This window comes from Aotus nancymaae, unplaced genomic scaffold (genome assembly GCF_030222135.1).
Source record: "Aotus nancymaae isolate 86718 unplaced genomic scaffold, 86718_ANA_hifiasm-v0.15.2.pri h1tg000008l, whole genome shotgun sequence".
Classification (NCBI taxonomy): Eukaryota; Metazoa; Chordata; class Mammalia; order Primates; family Aotidae; genus Aotus; species Aotus nancymaae.
In genome coordinates, this window is record NW_026988419.1 from 61,259,418 (window position 1) to 61,273,778 (window position 14,361).

The 14,361-nt window shown below is 46.1% G+C and overlaps 1 protein-coding gene across 2 annotated transcripts in view; it reads left to right on the forward strand.

Annotated features, from left to right (window-relative positions):
* The first annotated feature begins 1,599 nt into the window (after window positions 1-1,599).
* The window catches only part of ITGA6 (integrin subunit alpha 6), a 79,096-nt gene continuing 66,334 nt past the window's right edge, over window positions 1,600-14,361 (forward strand). For both annotated transcript variants that reach the window (XM_012462373.3, XM_012462374.3), the window contains exon 1: window positions 1,600-1,781. In XM_012462373.3, coding sequence (XP_012317796.2) covers window positions 1,600-1,781 — 182 coding nt within the window. The remainder of the gene's footprint in view (window positions 1,782-14,361) is intronic.

Consider the following 14,361-nt stretch of genomic DNA (forward strand, 5'->3'; position numbering starts at 1 on the left):
AATGTCAGATTCCAAAGAGGGATCCCCAGGGCATTCCAGAAGGCTTTGGGCCAGCTCGTCCTAACCTTTTCATGCCTTGGGACTCCTTTGGCAGGCTGTTGAAAACCTTGGGCCCCTTCTCAGAATAAGGTTTTTAAAATGCGTAAAAGAACACAGGGGGTTACAAAAAAAGCCAATCATATTGAAATACAATTAAAATCTTTTAAAAAATCTATGCTAGAGCAATATATATGATTCATTATTGACATACAATATCTGGCTGATTAATAACTTGTAACTTGAGGTATTTGCAACAACTGTGATATGATATAAAAACCTATGGTTTTTAGTGATGAAAGTCATACTTATTCTACTGCTACTGTAGTTGTCAACGTTCATAATGGCAAAACATGCTAAATGTCAGAGGTTAGTGAACATTAAAATGTAATTTTTTTCCCATTCAAGTTCACAATACTCTTGAATTAATTCTCTCTCCTCGGGTTAAGAACCCCTGCAGGATAAGGTTACCTCTAGGGCCAACACCTCACATGGAGCCCCGCCGATGTCCTGGAGTCAGGAGCTTTCATGCCACCCACACAGAACTCGGAGCTGTCTCGGCCCAGCAGTTCTCCCCACAACTAGTTCTGAAAGTTCAGGGCTAGGAAAGAACAGCATCTTCGCCTGAGCTCCTGGCGCCACGTTAAACAACCCATCCTTGACTGACGTGACTTCTCCCATAAGCTCTCCTGGTCACCTGGGCAAAATCCTAAGTGATGTGGGGGCAAGGCTGAGCTTCGGTTTTCTGATCTGCAAAAAGAAACGCCCACCTCATTGGGCTGTTAGGATGAATTGAGGTAATGGCTGGATTGTGTACATTTTATACAGCACTATCAAGTTGTGTGCTGTGATCATTTTAAGGCTTAGGTCTTTGAGGACCCCGAACAGCCTACATAGCTGTAGTCCACAAACTGTAGTCCCTCTACAGGTGTTTGTATTTTAAGGCCCAAAGCACGCCTTAAGCACTCCACAAACACCTGTAGAGATGAATGAATGAAGTATGCATTAGCACGTGGGCCCACATCTGCAAGAACAGGCTGCTCAGGCAATGAGGCCCGGTGCATCACCTGCACTTTTCGTCATACTAGGTAGTGAATTTTCCCTCGCCCTGCGCTGCTCTGCAACCACAGTTCTCTCCAGAGGGGGCGTGGGAGTGGGGCTGCTCCGCCGTGAGCTCGCCTCCGGGTCTACCACGTTGTGGCTTCCGGGCAGGTACGGGGCGGCTGGAGAGGCTAGAGCAGGCGGGGAAGGTGCGGGCGGTACGCCGGGCCGCGGGCGCGCGAGGAGGGGCCAGAGGGTGGGGAGGGGCGGGGCCGGCGTCCTCGTCACTTGATAAAACGCCTGAGAGTCTCCAGAGAACAACGGGCTCATTCAGCAGTCGCTAGCTGCCTGCGAGGGGGAGCGGCCGGACGGAGAGCGCGACCCGTCCCGGGGGTGGGGCCGGGCGCAGCGGCGAGAGGAGGCGAAGGTGGCCGCGGCGGCAGCAGCGCGGCAGCCTCGGACCCAGCTGGGAGCGCAGAGCGGCCGCTGCAAGTCCCCGCTCGCCTCCCCGTGCTTCCGCCCATGGCCGCCGCGGGGCAGCTGTGCCTGCTCTACCTGTTGGCGGGGCTCCTGCCCCGGCTTGGCGCAGCCTTCAACTTGGACACTCGTGAGGACAACGTGATCCGGAAATATGGGGACCCCGGGAGTCTCTTCGGCTTCTCGCTGGCCATGCACTGGCAACTGCAGCCCGAGGACAAGAGGCTGTGAGTTCCCCGACCCTTCCCACCCCCACCGGGACGCCGGCGTGCGCCCGAGGACAGGCGAGGGCGCGCCCTGTTCCCGCCGGCCCCGGGGAGGAGTTGGCCCGTGGGTCGCGCCCTGGCCGGCCGAGGCGCACCCAGCGCCCAGCGCCCAGCGCGCGCCGCTCCCCGCCCGGACCCGCCCCGCGCGGCGCCTCCCCTCATTCAGCTTGGGAAAGAGGAGAACCCGAGGGCTGGGCTGGCCCCGGGGAGAGTTTACTTTTTTTCAGTTTTAAACAAAGTGCTTTCCACCAGTCCTTCCCTCCGGGCATGTTTGCTGGAACCCCGGCAGGTGGCACGCTTTGCTGAGCTTCACGTGTGTGTTTGGGGCGGGGGTGGGTGCAGGGTCACCGCAGCACTGCTGTGGTTTGCATGCGTAGTTTCATGGTGGTACAGGCCTTTGCCAAACTCACGGTACACCCCGTGCCCCCAGCAGACTCGCGCGCCCCGCACAAGTTGGAAAGCCACTTTCCATGTGTCCTGCATGACTTTCCCAGCAAGGCGGGCGCTCTTTAGAAGATACTTTTACACGCCTTAAAAGAAAGAAAGAAAAAATGGAATTAACCAAGCACCTGTTCGCTGGACTAGATCAGCTGAGAAAACAAGTCTTTCTGAGTGATGTGCCCAGCCCCCAAAGTGCTCGGCCGTGCCGGAGACCCGCGGGGCTCCAGCGTTGGGCGGGTACAGCTGAAGGGTTAAAGCAAAATGTCCGATCTGAGCCTGGACTTTGCAAACAAGGTTTGAAAGGGACACCCCCGCCCCTCGACACACACACACCAACCATAGCGGTAAACCTCCCAGGAGAAAGTGGAGACCTGCACTCCTGGCTTCTCCTTTTATTTCTTAAACAGTGTTTGGTTCCCACATGATCGAGCTATTTAAGCCGGAGAGGGTATTTTGGCGCTTAGTCGCCTTAATCGCTATGGGGCTGCATTCTTGATCAGTGCTACAGAAAAATAGGCTCCAGCAACAAAAGGTCTCCCCTCCCCACCCAGGCCTTTAGTTGAACTGAGGACCTTCCAGGACCAACAGACCAGAGAAAGCAAAGTGCAGCCACAGGGAAGATATTTTGTGTTTAGGAGAGGCGAATGGGATTTTAGAACTGGAGGAAACCTCTTGATTTCAGCGGTTAACAACTTTGGAATTAGTGAATGTTGCAGTCCCTGAATTTTAGTCAGATTTTTTTTTTTCTGATAACACCTGCTAGGTGAAGCACAGAAATTAGCTGGGGGTGGGGAGGCTCCAGGAGGGTGGTCTAGGGCCGCATGCCTGGCCAGCTGCTTATACTCTGCTTTCTCTCAGAAATAATTGTTGTTAAGCTGTAAATCTGAAATGAAAGGTTCCTGTTAACTCAGTTAATGGATGACGTTTATTGTCTCGGAATACTTAGTGTGTAGAATTTGAGCTTGTTAGTGCAGAAATGATTGTGGGCCAGCAGAGGGAATTCATTCTCCTGGGCATTCTGTCTCTGCACCAGAGGCCCACTGAAACCGGTGTCTTCCTTGAAATGCTTGTTCAAGCAAAAAGTGTAAAGGGAAAGTACTGGGACATGAATATCCTGGTGGTGGAGATTTGCAAAACGTGACTTTGCCAGGAATCTGTGTCATGAAGGTTAGCAGCATGCTTGCTAAAACTTTTACTGCTGCTGGGCTTCTCTGGTATTAGAGCTGATGGAAACTCCTCCGAGGTAAAGATAAGCCTGCAGTGGGGTCTGATGCCTTCTAGAAATGCTCTTCTTAGCAGCTGACAAAGGGGAGAGGCCCTGTGTAAGGAAACTGTATGTTTCCTAGAGTCCAAAGGCAGTGGCCACACTTTAGGGGGGCTGTGGTTTATGTCACGTGCTGCCCACCCCTATGCTTTTGTAAAGTGTTCCAGCTTCAGGAATAGCATTGGTCCTCCCAGGAGAACCAGCACACACAGGCCACAGCACACAGGTCAGTTGTCACTTTTGACAGTAAAGAATGTGGGTATAAATAGCAGAGCCAGGAAGATTGAGAAAACTTCTGGACCAGCTTCCTAAACTCTATGGAAAAACTCAGTGGGGGGTCTTTCAGGGACCTGGTGGGAGAGAAACCTAAGCTGAGATTCCTTGTTGGCCTTTTATTAGCAGCTGTTAATTTACTGTGAGCTTTAATTTCTTTCTGTAAAATGGAGATATTACTGCTTACTGGAGTTATTGTGAGGGTTCAGAGATAATATGCAAAGTGCTTCATGCCTACCTGGCATGGAGACTTGCTGACTAAATGGTAGCTGTTAATAATTTAAAAAGCAGTAATTGTGTACTTACTGTGTGTCAGGTACTGTACGAGGTGTCTTAAACATTCTGTGATTCTAAGAATGCCTGAGGGAGAGTAAAGCCAAAGGTTATTGTTGTTTGGGTAATGATATTTTAAACTCAGTCATGTTTATGAAACCTATGTTCAAAGCAACTTTAGTAGGTCTTAATTAGACTTAAAACAAAAGTTGGTTTAATGAACAGGGGACTTGGAGGCAGGAGAACTAAAATATCAAAGATGCATGGGACTAACAGATACATATTTGCGTTTTCATAAAAGACCTATCATAAATTTTTGTGATTTAAATTTTCTATAGTGCCTTTATTCAGTCACATCTTAAATTCTAGTTATGACTTTATGACAGAATAATGTTGTGTCAGAGAGCCCCAAAACACGTCAGGTGTTCTAAAAGCTTTGGAGACTATAAAATTGGACTAGATACCATAAAACTTCAGATTTTCAGGCTGTATATTACAAATGTTTCAGACTCCAAAAGATTACTCAATGGTCAGCCGAGTGACCAAGGTCAGGGTCTGAGCACCTTGGACTCTTTAATTTCTCTCAGGTAGTTAAAATTAAGTCATTTCCAGAGGTGGATATGTGATGATGACCGTGGATATATCCATCCTGTGACTCATCACTCTTAGCTCTTCTGGGAAGAGAGAGATCTATATATGACCACAAGGAAGAACCTAGAAGAAGGAGATCTATTAGAGAGAGAGTCTCATGAAGTAATTTTGGATTTCTGCCAACCCTCATTTTCTTCTTTGATGGGGTCTCTCTCTCTCTCTCTCTCTCTCTCTCTCTCTCTCTCTCTCTCTCTGATCACCACTATCTTCCAGAAGTGCTCCAGGCCCACTGTTCTGTTCTGTTCTGACTCTTACTGGGTTTGTTCTTTTCTCAGACTTGTCACGTTCCATCTCTTAAAGTCATATTTTCTGAACTAGAGATCATCTAGTCCAACTGTCTCTCTCTACAGATGAAGAAACTGAAGCTGAAAATTCATCTTGAGCAGAATCTGAAAAGAATGTGGATTTGAATTTGATATCTCTGACCCATGCTCATTGCCTTCTTTAAATGGAAAAGCCAGAAATGATTTTCAGACCAGAAGAAAAGGGCAAGCATCTGAATTTTGAAAGTATTTGGAATTTTACTGTATTGTGTTGATTTATCGAACTGCTTCCCATATGCATAGGTCAGGCCTATCTATTTAAATATTGGTGCCTAGACTCTTACTATTGACTCCATTCCAGCTGGCCTTGGATCAAGTTCCTTCCTTCTTTGCCTGCCCCCACCCCATTCCCTTCTGAAAAAGCCCAGTCAAGTGTGGCTCTAGCTAGCCAGGGATCAGAGCTGTATTCAGGGTGTGTACCTACGCACTTGCTTCCTTGCATTTGTTCACTCAGTTGGAGTGCCATGTGGCCCAGGGCCATCTTCTAGGGATTGCTGGGTCACCTTGAATGCTAAGAGTAGAGAAAAAGCCAAAACGGGCAGCGAGACTTACAAGAAATCTTAGGACTCTGCAAGAAAGCAGAAATAGGCAAGTTTAATTTTATCACAGGCTGGTGTGAGACCATCCAAGTAATGACAGGGTAGGGAAAAAAAGGGTCAAAGTGTTTATATGGCATAAGTAATTTGTTGGGAGAAGTTGGGTTAAATGCTTATATAAAAGGATTCCTTTATTAAAAAAGAAGTGGTTATTCTGTGTTTTCACTTATATAGACTTTTAGCATAACAATATATTGAGATTTAATTTAAGCTTTCATAACCAAATAGTACCAGAATTATGGCGCATGGTTCCCTGAAGACCTTGGCTCAGCATGTTACTATGGACAGTAAGGCATAAGTATGGACAGTGAATTGTTTGGTATTTTCAAGAGGGACAGTGAGACAAAACAGAAAAAACTGTTGTATGCTTAGATGACAGGGCCAGTTGTGCCTGAAACAGTGATTAGTGCTAAGTCAGCCCATTTTAAGAAAGAATATAATCATAGCTTAAGAACCAGTTTAAAATTTCCCCATCCTGCACTAAAGCAATTTCTTAACTCCTTTGGATGTCTGTAATACATTGTGTCTGACAATTCTGATGGTTTGTGCTTAACTGTTAACCACCATCTTCAGATGACCTAATCTCTCCCAACTAGATTATGGGTTATGTGAGGGCAGGGGTCTTACATTCATTTCTTTGCCTGCTAGCACCTAGCGTATGTCTTGCAAATACAATAGAGTCTGATATTATACACTCAATTTAACCTACAAAAACAACTCATCCCTTTCTTTGACCCTTTACCCTTCCTTGCTCAGGCGTTGGTGTCCTCTGCCTCCAGGGAAGGTGAAGCTATAAGCTTAGCAAAGAGACGTACAAGAAGTTAATTCTTGGTTTTTGATTTTTCAAAGGCCAGGGTCCCAGCTAAGTGATTTTCATGAGTGATTTTAAATTACACTTGGCTTTTGCCCTAAAGGTGGACTTTGGAATTTCACCCCAGAAATACAGGCTGACCTGCACTGCCATGGGTACTCAGGACTTGCTGAGGTGGTTGGTTGTTATGAGACTGGATAGAGAAGGATGGCTGTGGAATAGAGATCCTGGAAGCAACTTGACAGGGGTGTGGGGGTCAAATGCAAGTGCAGTACCTGTGTGAAGTCACTTAGGAATTGATAGCGGAGTTTATTTCTTCCAGGATAGTAAGGGAATCTTGGATATATTTAACTCTTTCGGTAGGATGGTGGGAAGGCTGCTTACCCGCTCCAGGGGTGAGCCTAGGAGCCAAAGCATGGGATCTGGGGATCTGCCTAGCACCCCCGCGGGCCTCCTGGGAGGATGGTAAAGATTAAATACTGCAGCAGTAGGAAGTGGACGTAGCCTCAGCCCCCAGTGCCCATCTTCTCTTTCTGGGGTTGGGTACAACTCTGGAGTCAAATAACTTTTTATGTGGAAGGAAGCTTAGGGGTTCTGAAACCTGGCTGGTCTTCAGGGTAACTACTTGGGCAACCTTTTATAAAAGTGTGATTCTCAGCTCAGCGCAGATCTATTACGTCAGTTTCCATAAGTGTGCTCCAAGAATCTGTTCTTAGTCTTCCGTGTTTGGGTCAGACTAGCTTTCCTCCTTTACCCAGAAGGCAGACTATAATGCAGTGGCTAAGAGCACAGCCTAGAGCCAGACGGGATCAAATCCTGTTCTGCCATTTACTAGCCATGACTTTGTGCAGGATTCCTGACCTCCCTAGGCCTTCGTGCCTTCAGTGGTGAAGCTAGGATCCTCACACATTAGAATAGTCCTGGCCCAGAGTAAGCACTCTGTGTTTGTTAACTAGACAAGGGGACCAAGGCTGTAAGAGGGGTAGTGGCTGCCGCATCCTAAATCCACATCTTCCCTGCTGCCTGGCCTGTGCCATGGGTGTGCTTTCTTCTTTTAGGTTTGGTTTTCATCATGTTTAAATGTACATTCTTCCTTTCTTCATTCCATTCTCCAGTTGGAAAGTGCATCTCAAAAGAGCCATGCCTGCTACTTAGCAGCCCTTTGTAGCTGCTAAGCCCTAGATAAATCCCAGTGAGGTCTCAGTGTTCAGAGATGAGTGGACAGATGGGTGCGCAGACATGATGGGGTAGTGACTGTGGGCAGGATACCCATGGAGGGTGAGTGATGCAGTTACAGGATGGGCTTTCTGCTAAGGAATACCACCTGTCTGGTTTCTTAGACCTCTATGACCTTGAAAGCAACCCCATACCTCCATTCCTAGGAGGCTGGATAACTTGCACAACACTCAGGGCAGGGTTGAAGACTATTTATTTTTCTCCGTTTTTTGCTTGGCATTAATATTTTTTAGGAAGGAGCCTGTGGATTATTGATGACAAAACTGCCTAAGGTTGGAAATTTATGTGGGCAAAGTATGGAAGTAGTTTCCTTCACGGGCTTGTTTGTTAAACTGGCATGTAGATTGGCAAACACTGATCTCTTGGAACTAAGTTAAAAGCTAATTTTTAATTAGCCCTGAATTGCGGCAGGTAGATGGGCCTCTCAACCAGTGTGGGTCCCTGTCAACCTAATAACAGGGTGTGATAACCACTATCAAATCTACTGCTGTCTGGCTTTTCTGTTTAGATAAACAAGCAAGATGATCTCCAACCAGCGTACGGATTCTGAGGTTGGTGTGTGTGTAGAAGACTGTTCACAGGCTGCAGACCTTCCCCAGTTCAGCCGCATGCCAGATTCCAGTCTTGGCTTCCTCTATTGCTTCATCTCATCCTAAATTGGCAAAAAGACTGTTTAGAAAACTAAGCCTCTAAAACCAATTAAATGGTAAAGAAGACTGTTCTGAATTAGGGGGAATGGAAGGAAGTACCACTAAACACAAGTGCAAAGGGCAAAAACACGTGACATGGAGCCGTGGGTATCTGCTTGCATGTTTATTTCCCAATCGGCTAGTATATTTTGCATGTCATACAATCTGAAGCTTACTTTTTTGAAAAGCCATTTCAGATACAGAATAAGAAATGCCTTTGAGAGAAGCATGCTTTCTAAGCCTGGGAGTATAGAAATACAAATAAACTTTGCAATAATTTGAAAGGGGCACACTGGTTAGTGATTTGAAGAGTAAGGAAGCACCCAGTAATGCCTCTTTACCCAAGAGCTCTGTTTGCTTTGCTTGGTGATATCAATGTCACTGTGGTTTCTTCATTTTGAAAAGGACGTTCATTTGTACTGAGGTTGTTTTAGGTGTGTGTGTGTTGCAAATGATCATAAACATTTCAGACCCAGAGGGTAGGATGTCACTGAACCTAAGCCTTCCTAATTCAAATAACTCCTTTGTCCTTGCAGAATCAGGAGCCCTTCTCTTCAGGATATGCTGGTGACCACAATCTTCTGTGGTCTTGATAAAGCTTTGTGATGTCAAGTTAACGAGAGGATCCTTATCCAAGTGAATCATAGCCAAGGAGTGGAATGTTTGGCCTCTGGTATGGATGCCCCATTCAGCAGCACTGAGGTTTTGGAGTTGTTCTGTTCTTCCTCTTTGCTCAGGGGAGTAAGAAATCTGACCTGGGCCTCATTCTCCTGATATGTCTTGTCGGCTGATGGCCTGGCTGCCCTCTTACTGGCAGTGTGATTATGTATGTCCCTTTAGAACAAAGGTATAAAAACAGTAAAAATCATGAAATGGAAATGTTTAGATTCTACAAGGCTCCAGAGAGATTAGTGATAGGTAGGAAAAAGGCCATTTTTTTTTTCCAAACAAAAGTGCCGAAAACCTGTCAATTGGACCTAGGGAATCTAGCTTTGCTGTCACACAAACCCAAGAGTTCTCTTTATTTTATTTTATTTTTTGACAGAGTCTTACTCTGATTGCCCAGGCTGGAGTGTAGCAGTACTCATTGCAGCCTTGACCTCGCTGGACTCAGGCAATCCTCCCAACCCAGCCTTCCGAGTAGCTGAGACTACAGGTGTGCACCACCACACCCAGCTAATTTTTTTGTATTTTTAGTAGAGTCAGAATGCCATCATATTGGCCAGGCTGGTCTCGAACTCCTGGACTCAGGCAATCAGCCCACCTTGGCCTCACAAAGTGTTGGGATTTATAAGCGTGAGCCATCGTGCCCAGCCCCAAGAGTTTTTTAAAAAGGAAGAGTTCAGAGAGGCTCAGAAGTGATCAGGTAGACATGCAGAGATAGAATTCTAGGAAAGGGATATTATTATTTGCCACCGAGGCCTCGTGACTGCTGGTGAGACTGTGCCCAGCTGCCAACTTAAGATGATACTTGGAGAAAGTTGAGAGGTAGCTTAAAGACCTGGGTGATAAAGAAGCCTTTCGTGAACTTACAAGTGCAAAGACAGATGGATCTGGGCACTGCTGGGCCTTCTAGAGGCTCAAAGACAGTGACCTTGGGAAAGGCTGAAGGAGACGCCTACTGAATTAGATGGCGCCAAGGTTGGGGGAGGACTTTTGAGAATCCCAGACTAGAGAAGTGTCTATATGCCAAGAACATGGGAAAGCCATTTCAGATACTGTATCTGATAAGCCAGAAAGAAAAGTACCTTCTAAGGCTTGCCCTAAGGCTGCTATAGAGGTTAACTGAGAAGGGGTTGTAGGAATGGGGAGAGGCGTTGTGGGGACCCTCATTCAGGATGATCTGGGAGGTGAGCTCTGAGAGACAATGATCCCTCTCCCCAAGCTTAGCAGCCATGCCAAAAGCCAGCTAAGAGGGTTTTTCAGTATCTTAGAATATGAAACTGGTCTCTGTAAGCTCATTTATTTCTGTGTGTGTGCATACATGTTGATTTATACTTGTTTTCTGTTTTAACCCAAAAGAAATAGGGATTTTTGTCTATTTGAACATGAGGGGAATGTGCTCTGGATCTGCCAGAGAAACCATGGTCAGCTTTTTTGGGTTTTCCTATAAAAGTTGTTCATTCAACAGATATTCACTGAATATTTACTACATATTTGGCACTGTACTAGTGCTGGGGCTACAGCAGCAAATAAAATAGACAAAATCCCTGCCTATGTTCTGATCGGGGAGACAACCCATAAAAAAAATGTGTATTATATTAGATAGTAATAATTAATGCAGAAATGTTAATTAAGAGAGAGGAGAATTGTTGGCACGATACCTGCAAAAACCAAGTGGAGAAAGGAATCGGGGAGTGCAGATGGGGAGGGAAGTGGTCTGCAATGGGATGGCCAGAAAATACTTTCCTGAGAAGGTGAAGCTGCATTCCTGGCAGAGACAATGGCAAGCACAAAGGCCCTGAGGCAGAAGCATGTTCAGGCAAAGCGATGAGTCTCCTTGGAGGCAGATTGTATGGAATGACTGGCTTTTACTCATGAATGAGATGGGAAGCCCTGGAAGGTTCTGAGAAGAGTAGAACATGTTCTCTCTTGGGTTTTAAATGTATTTCTCTGGCCTGCTGCCTTGAGAGTAGACTGTCTGAGGACAAGGATAGAAGGCTATCCTGACTAGGAGGCTCCTGTAATAAACAGATAAGAGGTGGTGGTGATTTGGACCAATGTGGCAGCAATGAAGATAGTAAGAAGTGCTTGGATTCTGGATATGTCTTGAAAGTAGAGTCAACTGGATTTCCTATGGACTAGATATCAGTTGAGACAGACAGGGTAGAGAGGAATGTGTCCAGAGTTTTTGGCCCAAGCAGCTAGGAGGATGGAGTTGTATTATGGTGTGGAGAGGAATAGGTTTTGGGGACAGGGCAGGATTATGATTTAGATTTGCCAGGTTTGGAGTGACTAGACAGCCAAGTGGAGTTATTTAGGTGGTTGAGTAAGCATCTGAGTCAATTTAAAAAAATGGAATTTAAAAGCCTGAAGTTCAGTTGGAAAGGTTTGATTGGTGATGCAGCTAGAGAAGCTTTTAGGTTATATTTAGAAGGATGAATTGAGGAGGCCGCACCAAGGATGGGGACTGAGGCCTGAGCCCTGTGGTGTTCCAGTGTTCCGACACAGGGAGGCTAGGGAGAGCCCAGGAGACTGACACCAATGGCAGGAGGAGGGGGAGGGAGTGTGCGGTCCCGGAAGCCACATGATGAAGGTGTTTCAAAAAAGAAGTGAAAGATCAGTTGTATCAAATGACACTCACTGAGATTTGATCACTAGACTGGGAACGTGGAAGCCACTGGCAACCCTGTGAGAGCCCTGATGGGGAGGAGTGGAGCAAGGCCTAATTGGAGTGGGTTTGTGAGAGAACAGGAGAGAAGGCACTGGAGACAATAGGAACTCTTGAGGGGTTTTGCTGTAGAGGGGAGCAGAACCAGGGGGACTGGAAGGGGAAATAGTTTTGTTTTGGATTTTTTAAGATGGGAGAAGATTGTAGTGAGCTTGTTTGATGAAGATGATTCAATCAAAAGGAAAAGTTAATGCAAGAGAGGGGAGAACTATTGGTGTGACATCTGCCAGTAGGTGACAGGGACGGACCGTGGGGGAGCTGAACTGATGACTGGAGCCAGGGTAGCTCATCGCAGTTAGGAGGAAGGAAGGCCGGATGAGGGGCACAGATGCAAGGTAGATGGCTAGTCGTCCTGGTGGAAGGGTGTGAGGTTTTTCCGTTGCTTCTCATTTCTCAGTGAGTAAGTCAGTGGCCCTAAGTTACTTAGTACTTGTGTAAAAGTTTGCCTCATTAGGAGTAAGAACTTCATTGAGGCAGATGGATGTGGATTTGAATTCCAGCTTCTTCACATTCTTACTGATTTTGACCTTGGACAAATTACTTGTCCTCACTAGTCAAATGGAGGTACCTACCTCAAAGGGTTGTGAACGTTAAAGGTAAGGATAAAGCACTTAGTGGAATGCCCGGCTCATCCAATCACATCAGCCTTTACTGCTACGGGTCCCTTAAAGTAAAATATGAGCGTAATTCCTTCACACTGGGGAGTTTTTGTAGCTCTCTTATCTTTTTCGTCTGGTGGACAGCAGAGGTTACCCTTTGGGGGTCAGGTCAGAGGTTAAGTTGCCCTATGGGAGGCTACAACTGGAGGCCAGTCCACAGGCCGCCGGGAAGTATACATTGTCTTGATGAAGACAGGAAAGAGAAATACGGTACTTGGAAGAAGGAAGAGAAGATGGCAACGTGTCAAAACCGTTTGGTAATCTGCAGACCTTTGTGCTATATTTGAGCTACAGAGAACCATGGCTTTTTATCTTGAGTCCTTACAAGGCTCATTTTAGGTGTGGAGAGAGCACTTCCCACTTGGGAGTATCTCCATCTCCAGCATTGGGTAGTGCCTTGGACGGCACAGTCTTGGTGTATCCTGCAGGCAGGGCGGACAGCAGGGCATTGACTGGGTGTGTGTGGTGCAGGGTGGAAGCCAGCTCTGGGAACGCAGCAGGAGAGCCGAGACTGCGCTTCCTGTTCCCGCTGGCCTGGTTGATTGTGTTTGTAATCCTAGTCAATGTATCCAGTGTCTCAGTGCCTATATTGAATAAAAAATGGCACATGACCTTGTTGATTTGTCAGGAGTATGGAAAATGAGGCTAAATCAGCACTTTGGGTTCTAAAATACTGTCCTTTTTCAATCTCTTCTTTCAAGATGATTGGTATAGACCTTGAGGGAAATCTGAGTCCAAAAGGAAATAGAGTATCTTTGGAATTATGCAGAAGTGTGAGTCATCAGAACTTGAGCATCCATTCCCCTGGTGTGCTGCAAATCAGATAGGAAACATCTTCCTGAGGTGGCGTGGTGGTGGTATAAAAGCTTCATTATAGTACAGAATGAAGTGTGTATGTTTCTTACATAAAACACAAGTCTTCAAAGACATTGCAGGCTTTTGGTGGTTGCTTTGCACTATGCCTCTATACATATTCACCTGCCTCCGTCATTCAGTGCTTTTATGAAAACGACTGGGAAGCACTGACCAACTCAACCTTTTCTCTATAGAAAGAAGACTGAGACCCAGAAAAGTTGTGACAGTTAGTTGGTGGCAATGTGGGCCCTGAAACCCAGCTGCCCAGGGGCTGGTCCACCTGATGCTATGCTATACACATCTTCCTTTTGGGGAGGTAGCCCATTCTTGGAGTTAAACTTGTGCCATATAATCTTGCCCTTAACAGAACAGTATCTTGGGTTTTTAAATGTCCTCTACATAGTGGGTTGGGAGAAATAGAGCCACTGTCACCCTTTCCCCTGCTTTCTGGGACACTCCAAATGACCATAGCACATTTTTCAGTGGATTCTCCGAATTCTTCAGCTCAACATTGGTCAGCCTTTGCTGTTGTGTGGGTGATTGCAAATAAGACAGCACCTGTTTGCCCTCCTGGCCTTGTCCAATCCCTTGCATATGGAAGGCACCCTATAAATGTCTGCCTGATGGATCTGAGTCCTGTTGGTTTGTGAGCTTCTTAAGAACAAGGCTGACATCTTGTTCACTTTTGGTTCAAATCTAATACATGGAAATGGATATTCAATAGATATTTGTTGAGCTCTTTGATTCCCCAAAAACATTAAAGGCTTTTAGAGAATAGGAACCAGGGTAACCCTTTCTTTCTTTCTTTCTTTCTTTCTTTCTTTCTTTCTTCCTTTCTTCCTTTCTTCCTTTCTTCCTTTCTTCCTTTCTTCCTTTTCTTCCTTTTCTTCCTTTTCTTCCTTTCTTCCTTTCTTCCTTTCTTCTCTTCCTTTCTTCCTTTCTTTCCTTTCTTTCTTTCTCTTTTTTGAGACAGTCTTTCTGTGTCTCCAGACTGGAGTGCAGTGGCATGATCTTGTCTCACTATAACCTCCCAATCCCTGGTTCAAGCAATTCTCCTGCCTCAGCCTCCCGAGTAGCTG